Genomic DNA, 8,066 nt, shown 5'->3' with positions numbered 1-8,066 from the left:
CCGGTAGTAGCTTTCAGCCTTTCAAGTGATTATCCTTCAGGTTTCTGAACATTAAACCATACTTGACACTAATAACATCTTTTTCATTCGAGGTCTTCATTCTAACCTTAATATTTTTACATGTTAAGTCAGCATGTTTGAAAACCCCTGACAGCATTTTAAAGAATCCATTCTGCCTTGACAGACACTGCAGGTAGAGCATCGGGTTGTGTTGCAGGAACAAGCAAACCCTTTTCTATTGACAGACTGACTTTGGAACGAGGTGACTTCCTGTTGCCTTGTCCAGAAAACTGGGATTGTAGCAGCAGAAAAGTTCATTGTCTGCACGCTGAAGGCAACAGTTTGTGAGATGTAGACACTTCTTGGACTTCTCTCTTGGATCCTCGACCTGAATGTGAGACCACGGTCTGGCTGGTCAGCAGTCGTCCCGGCCCGGCGGGTCGAACACACCTGCAGCCGGCCGTCACCTGTCCTGGTCTTGCTGGACCACCTCCCCGGTCAGGCTGATGGTGTGCAGGTCGTACAGCGGCTGCTGCTGACGGCTGCTGCCCCTCTGAGGCTCCTCCTGAGTCAGCGGGTGGACCATGGACATGTGGACATTCAGGTTGTGGGCCTTCTCGAAACGTTTCCCGCATATCAAGCAGGCGAACTCCAGGTCAGCCTCTGCCTTGTGTTTGGTCATGTGGTATTTCAACGATGCCCGCTGGCGACACTGGAAACCACACACTTCACATCTGAAGGGGGATAAAGGCTGTTACCACCCAGGTCCTGCTTCTCAAACAGGACTACTCATATCATCATCATCATCATCGTCGTACTTACTGCAGCGGCTTGGCTCCTGAATGTCTCATCTGGTGAACTGAGAGGTGTTTCCTCTGTTTGAAGGTTTGTCCACATTGGTCACAAATGTAGTTCCTCTCCTCTACAAACATAGATGACAGGCGTGAATACAGACAAAAACTAGACCCCATCTCCGCAGCGGAGGAGGATGTTCATCTGGAAGAGAGATCAGCCAGTCATCTCAGGACATATCCAGAATAACGCCATCGGTTCTGATGACTCCTCATGATTGTTCAGATTAAGGTCATTGGACTCTGGCTTGATCGAGTCCAATGATCGTCACTGAACATCTCTGCCAGACTCATCTGAGAAAGTGTGATGGAGGGATCGTGTGCAAACAATGGTACCGTCAACCGTCCGGGAAGAAACGGGAACCTTCCTGCGGACCTCACCTGTGTGGATGAGCTTGACGTGTCGCTGCAGGTAGCGGTCGATCATGAAGACCTTGTTGCAGCCAGGATGAGGACAGGGTCGCTCTCTCACCTCCTCGTGATGCTCCTTGATGTGCTTCTAAATAACATCAGAGATTTGAGGCACAGCAAACAGGAAGTACATACATACATCATATTATCTTAATTACAAATTCTTCTGACCTTCAGGCCATCAGGAGCTCTATAGACGGCCGTACAGCCCTGATAAGGACACTTGTAGATGTTAGGCAGCTCCTCTCTGAAAATAGAAACAGTGATAATTGTTGTTGGACCACAGGTTTAAAATGGACAGTTGTCGTCATGGCAACCCACCCCTTAGGCTTGAACTTGTTTTTCCAGCCAGGTTTGGGTCCTGGTTTCTTTTTGACTTTGGGCTCCTCTGGCGCTTTCTGGTTTTGTCTTCTCTTGGTGACGGCCCCCCTGCGAGCTCTTGGAAGCGGGGGACAGAAGTACATTAAATACACCCGCTGGCTTCCTGTGGGGATCGGCTCCCACCTCTATGCGTGAGAAAGAAGGAAAAAGGCCGGTACCTACCTCTTCTCTGTGTATGGTTCAAACAATTCCGTGTCTGAAAGAACCTCTTTCCTGTCCTCAAAATCATCATCAGACACGACCCTACACACACACACAACACACACACACACACACACACACACACACACACACACACACACACACACACACACACACACACACACACACACACACACACCACAACACAATCATTAACAACAATCTGCACACTATCATGTCTGAGACGCCCCAGTCTATCTAGACTGAATGTCCCAGTCTCTCAGCATCACACCGGACTGCAAACGGTTTCAGGTCCATCTCCTGTTGAGTGGACTCAAAGCTAAAAACTACTTGTGATTTTTAGTGCATGTAAAGTCAAAAAGGAAGATAATCCTGGATGTCTGTAAATCTAAATGAAGTACAAAAAAACAGGAGTTTTCTCTCACAGGTGTCCAACAGTCAAGAGAACGATAAAAGTATTCCAGAACGATGAAGAACACAACCAACCTGTCAGAAAGATTGCCATCGTCAGCCCTGTCCTCAAGCTGCTCTGGAGCAGGAGACCGTGCCTCCTCCTGACCTGGACAATGTAGGGGGGGGGTTTAAAGTTCAACACAACATCATAAACTTCATCCTCTTCTAGTAAATGTAGCCCTGCGTTTAGTAGGGCTAAGATTATTATTGACAAATCGTTAATAAATTGTTAATAAATAGTTAATAAATATTTGATAAAATAAAAGTATTAATATCATTTCACAGATAAACTTTGCTGGGTAAAGCATTATTAAAATGCGAGTGTTGGAGGAAAACTCACTATTAGGTTGAATTATTATGTTTACTTGTTTGATGAAATGTGTGGTGTATTCTTTGTATTGCTGGGGATACTGGGAGGGAATTTGTTTACTCACAGACCTATGAAAAAGGACACACACAGGGGAACTAACCTGCAAAAGGTGCTGTGGGTTTCATGAACCAATGGGGCATGGGGAAAGAGTCAGGTGGCCGGAAGATCGGGAGCAGATGGAGAGAAGCGAAGGGGGACGGGGAAGACGAAGAGAGAACCGGACGGATTCAGAACGGAGTGTGGTGGTGTTTAGCGCACGTTTTCCACGAGCCTGGTCCGAAGCTTGGAGCAGGTTGGCAAGGGAGGGACAACATGTGGAGTCGCCAGTTTCGCTGCCGCAGAGGGAGCAGGTGGGGACCAATTCTCCGCCGAGGAGCATCCTTTTTGGCGGACTGGGAGTTCGTTAGTGCAGTGCTACGAGCCCAGGAGCAGTGGCGAAAGGGATCCTTACGCCAAGAAACTACAAGCACCAGGCCTGCAACGCACGTGGACTGGGTATTTGGACATTTAGTCATTATTGCCGGCTTAGAGTAAGTTTTATTTCAGTACTTGTTGGACTGGTTTTTGTTTTATATTACTTGTTGATGTTTGTGATAATGCCCTGTGTTTTGTGTGTGGACGAATACACGTGCATGGTTAAATGTGATGGCGTGTCATTTACTGTAGAGGATAGTGAATAGTACTTTCTCACAGCTAATAGGGAATGGTACAGTAAATAACAATACAAGTTATCACTTGAAGCCCATCAACAGCAGGATCGGAACAACGAACTCAGGTTAGTCACCCATAGGATTTGCTAGGGACAGCAGAAGGGGGCTACATAAATAAACACAAACATGTATATTATTCAGTGTCACCCACTAACTAAAGAGACCAACAAACCGCAGGGTTTGAAAGATTCAATCTTCCATTGTTTACAATCACAATATCTGTGACATCGCTTCCTTATTGACAGATACTGCTGAGTGTGCTTTTATCATCACCAATCTGTGGCATTGACTGGACCAGGATGAAAATATAATCAAGAAATACGGAAAACGAAACAGGCAACATAGAAATTGAGATCATATTTAGGTCTTCTAAAACGGATCTCAGTGAAAGACGATTATGACACGAGAAGATGAATTTCAGAACAGATGAGACGACAGTGCTGCTTTGTTCTCTGACAGAATCTAATCTGGTGTTAATCTCACCGTCGGTGTTCCCAGTCCGCTGGGCTGGCGCTGTGACTGCAGGAGAAATTTGCTGAGCCGGTGCACCGTCTACCAGGACTCCTTCACACCGGCTGGGTTGCTCCTCCTCGTCTTTCCGCTCCTTGTCTTCCTCCTCTGACATCACTCCTTCATCGTTTGCACTCCCTAAGGCGTCACTAGTGAAGTTCATAGTACACCCTGTGTGGGTCTTTGTGCTGCATTGAGTGTCCATGATGTATCTGTGACCATTAACACAACCCCAAACGGCCTTCACAGAACCCCAACACTGGCCCTCATGCACCTCCTTCAGGTCGGGGCAGGAGTGGCAGGACTCCCCATGGTGGTGAGCCCAGGACACCAGGCTGTGGAGGCACTTAGGGTCTGAAGAAAAGGAAGATGGAGCTGGGAGAAAGCAGGAGAATTGCTTTGTTGAGTTGTATTTAGAGAAGATCTGAACAGAAAGTGAAAGAAACTGAATAGAAAAAATATTTTCATTACTATGTGAGTCATGATGTGGTAACGACTCTGGAGGCTTTGCATTCTTTCTGAAAAAGAAACAGTTACTTAAATTAGCAGATTTTCTGGCTGAGTAATTGAAAATCCTGCAGGAAATACTTGTTTTTCCAGCCACCCTTGAACTGACCGGTTCCTCATATTCGTCCCAACTGGCGTCAGGTTGACTCTCTGCAGGAACCTGCTCAGGATGCTGTGGCATTTGTAGAACTTTGTGTGGCATTTCTTGCAGATGAACTCAGATAACTGTGGGTCGCGGTCCAACTGGACCCCGACTAGTTGCTGGAAATCTGTGTGGAACAGAAGCGGTGACTGGGTAGTATCTTCTGACTCGTCACCCACAATGGCCGCGGGATCCTGAGGCCACTGGAAGGCGTGGCGCAGGCTGCGTGGGGAGAACTTCCCGTGACAGAGTCGACAGACGGCGGTCGTAAGTCTACCTGCGAGGAAGAATTACAGATGAGCTTTTCTCCAGACTTTTAGTCATGATGCAAAATCAACAAATGGATGCTACTTATGAGGAAATGACAGGGAAAAAAAACATCTATGTTTGAATATGCAATTAAAATTAAAATCAGGAAATACAAGTAATGATAATGATTGATGCACACCTTTGGGGCTCCTACAACACATTTTCGATTTTTGGATCTTTTTGGTCAACAGGCTTGAATTATTATTAGCAAAGAACACACATTTTCTGTATTGTAGTAAACTAACCTAAAGCTTTTCAATAAGTTGTTCCTGTTAGTTGTACCCATCATGCTTTATTTTTTGTTCTTTAATTAAAAAATACATAAAACTAAAATGACAAAAATCTACCCAGCATTTTATCAATAAGTGTACAAAGTTTAAACATTTTCTTTTTATGGTTTTTGAATTGTGCTCTGGATCTAAACTTGATGGATGGACTTTACTTCTTTCATGGAGGGGAACTTGACCTCACTTGTCACTGCAGTGACTGTCTTTCTTCACAGATGACCCTTTGCGTGGGGGCTGGCGTGGAGGCCCTCACCTGAGTGTTTGGACTCGGGATGTTTCTCTGATTGATCCACTGCTGCCACACAGAAGCTACTCGTCTTCGCCTTAGCTGTCTTGAGACAGAAGCGATCGCTGGTTACAGGAAGGGTCTTCCGAGGTCTTCCTCTGTTTCCAGGCGGCCTCTTGTCACCGACGCCCACCGTTGTGCTGCTGGATCGAGGAAGTCTGCTTCGCTTCTTCATCGTTTCTTCTACACATGGGCTCCCATCAGCTGATCCTGATCCAAAAACACGAATAAACTTAATTTAATGCCAGGAAAATAATCACATTCTTTATAATTGTTCTCCAGTGTCTCATCCTGGTTTTTTTTTTTTTTTTGAATGAAGGTTATGCTGGTAAAATCTTTTCAACATCTATTTTTTTAGAGACCCTCTGTGCACCAACATATTTACGTTATGGTTTTCTATGAACTCTGGACTTGATCTGACTCAATGCTCAATATAAAATTAAAACATTGGAACAAGTGGTGTGAGTTTTATTTAGAAAGCCTGGTAGGAGGGATTGAGCTGAAAACACAGTGTTTACTTGAACACCAGTGTTTTCATTCACAGAGATGAAGTTTCCCACCTCGCTAACAGACTATCGTGTCCTCCCTAGTGCCGACTTAAACTAGCCGCTGCTAGCTGTTTAGCCTGAATTAGCTGCTACGTTGTGTAGCTCGTGGGTCCGCATGTTTTACGTTCGCCTCCAAACCGATGCAGTCACGTGATGAAGCCTACCGTCAGAGGTTGAAGACTTTAGCACTGGAACGACATGGTGGGTTTAAAAACACACGACGGTTAGCAGCAGGCAGGAAACGACTCTCTCAGTTGTAAACATTGGAACCCGGAAGAGCTACGACAACAAACTCCAGGAGAACATGACAGACTATAATAAACAGCGCCCCCTGGCGCCCCCCAGGCATAATGAAAGCATTACGTGGAAGATCCTTAAATTTACTCCATCTATTAAATGAGAAAAAAACTTTTACATTTTAAATTCCAAGAAGCAGGACCAGCATTAATTATTTAATATTTGGTTAGTTAATTTATAAGTTCTTCTCAAAGTATTATAAAAGTGATAAGAATTTAAATGTCTTGATGTTCAACTTCATGCAGGCATACAGGATGTAGGATATAAGAGGGAATAAACATTCTCACACAATTATTGCTGCTGACGTGTTAAAGAACAACGTGTAAATAGAAATATGTTCTCCTTTCTGCCCAGTGCATGAATTTGTAATATGCAATATATGTGTGGATATGTATATAACATGCACACAAAAACATTTCAATCATGACCTGAGAATGAACATTTTTATGGCTGAGGAAACACTGGATTCTACTAACAGAATCTACATCTGAAAAGGTCAGATGAGCATTTTTATAGTTTAATAACTAAACCTATGTATCACAGCTATTAAATTGACATTAAGCAGACTCCATTCCAGGACATTGTGGAACATATCATTGTTATTTATACATTGCTATGTTGCTACACAGAATTTGCCAATGTTTTTTTCAAACAAAGACACTTACGATTAATTTACTGTGCAACACTGACTTGTGAAGTCTTCCTTGAAGGTGTAAAAACAAGGTGGGTATTATTTCTCATTTGCATTTTTATGAGGAAGTCTCCATGTTTACTGAGTGGTTGCAAGACAGTGATGGTGATGGTGATGATGATGATGATGACGATGATGATGATGATGACATATTGAGATGATCTAATGAGGCCACAGATGCATTGCTGAACTTGGGTTTCTGTGTTTATGTCTCAAAGCAGCTGAGATAAAATCTTTGATTGCCCTGCATCTCTCAGTCACATCAATCTGCACGACACAGATTTGCATGAAAGGGGGAAGTGACTCATAAAAAATATTTTACCATGGAAGTGGTTGTGGTGTTTGGTATTTTGTTTCTCATCTTCCTCTGTTCAAAAAATTTTTTTTTACCAGCCAAACTTTGGCTTTAAATTTTGGTGAGTCAATAAAACACAAATATTTGAACATTTTGTTTTATGGTTGTTGTCGGTATTTTGTTGTTTATATTGTCAGGAATATATGGATGAACTGTTGTTACTCAGAGATTACAGAGATGTGACCCACTGCATCTCTAAATGAAAAGACGCCGGCAAAACATTTCCATTGATAACTAATTTACATAACTCGAAATCTGAGAGAACACCCTCCACACACACAGTGTCACCATTTTGTCCTGCTGACATATAGAAATGATACTTTTTGCATTTTAAATAATGACCGACCAAATTAAGATTTGAGTTTGAAAAAAAAGTCACAACAGAGAAAAGCTTTTTAACCACAAAAGTAGTCAAAAGCTCAAGGTCATATTAATCAATCAATCAATCAATCAACTTTTATTTAGGAACAATTCATTAAAGAAATAATTTATCATTTAATTGTTATTTTGGGAGATGCATTTTGTCACTTTCAGCTCAGGTAAGAAACTCAAAATTAGTCTCATAATTACCTGAGTAAGTCAGCAGGGTGGCTTAGCTCAGCATAAAAGCTAGAAGTTGAGAGAAAGCTATTTTGCTGTTTGGAACTGAAGCCACCTGCTCACGGTGACAACTTTATTGAGGAAACAGTGTGGGATACAGGTTCACACAGCCTGAGAACACACAGCAACATTTTGACTTTGGTATCTGTTAGATTACTGTAATCACAAGTTTTATTCATGAGATGATGGCTGCGAC

At 43.2% G+C, this 8,066-nt stretch overlaps 1 protein-coding gene across 1 annotated transcript; it reads right to left on the bottom strand.

The window, feature by feature from the left end:
- Nucleotides 1-463: 463 nt before the first annotated feature.
- znf276 (zinc finger protein 276) lies at nucleotides 464-6,207 on the bottom strand. Its single transcript, XM_068313154.1, has 12 exons — nucleotides 6,092-6,207; nucleotides 5,347-5,589; nucleotides 4,465-4,774; nucleotides 4,320-4,366; nucleotides 3,822-4,223; nucleotides 2,292-2,364; nucleotides 1,806-1,886; nucleotides 1,584-1,700; nucleotides 1,434-1,509; nucleotides 1,233-1,350; nucleotides 823-922; nucleotides 464-734 (listed from the first exon to the last, which is right to left on the bottom strand). Exons 2-12 carry the CDS (start codon nucleotides 5,552-5,554, stop codon nucleotides 464-466), a joined length of 1,803 nt encoding a protein of 600 aa, XP_068169255.1. The 5' UTR covers nucleotides 5,555-5,589; nucleotides 6,092-6,207.
- Nucleotides 6,208-8,066: the final 1,859 nt, after the last annotated feature.

This window comes from Antennarius striatus, chromosome 4 (assembly GCF_040054535.1).
Source record: "Antennarius striatus isolate MH-2024 chromosome 4, ASM4005453v1, whole genome shotgun sequence".
NCBI lineage: Eukaryota > Metazoa > Chordata > Actinopteri > Lophiiformes > Antennariidae > Antennarius > Antennarius striatus.
This window is presented reverse-complemented; position numbering and strand designations above follow the sequence as displayed.

Excerpts from the sequence above, each read along its gene's own strand:
- znf276 (XM_068313154.1), bottom strand. The coding sequence starts at position 5,554 with ATGAAGAAGCGAAGCAGACTTCCTCGATCCAGCAGCACAACGGTGGGC. Across the intron at positions 4,367-4,464 it reads GGGACGAATATGAGGAACCG|AAAGAATGCAAAGCCTCCAG; the intron begins GTCAGTTCAAGG and ends TTTCTTTTTCAG. Across the intron at positions 923-1,232 it reads CGTCAAGCTCATCCACACAG|AGGAGAGGAACTACATTTGT; the intron begins GTGAGGTCCGCA and ends CTATGTTTGTAG.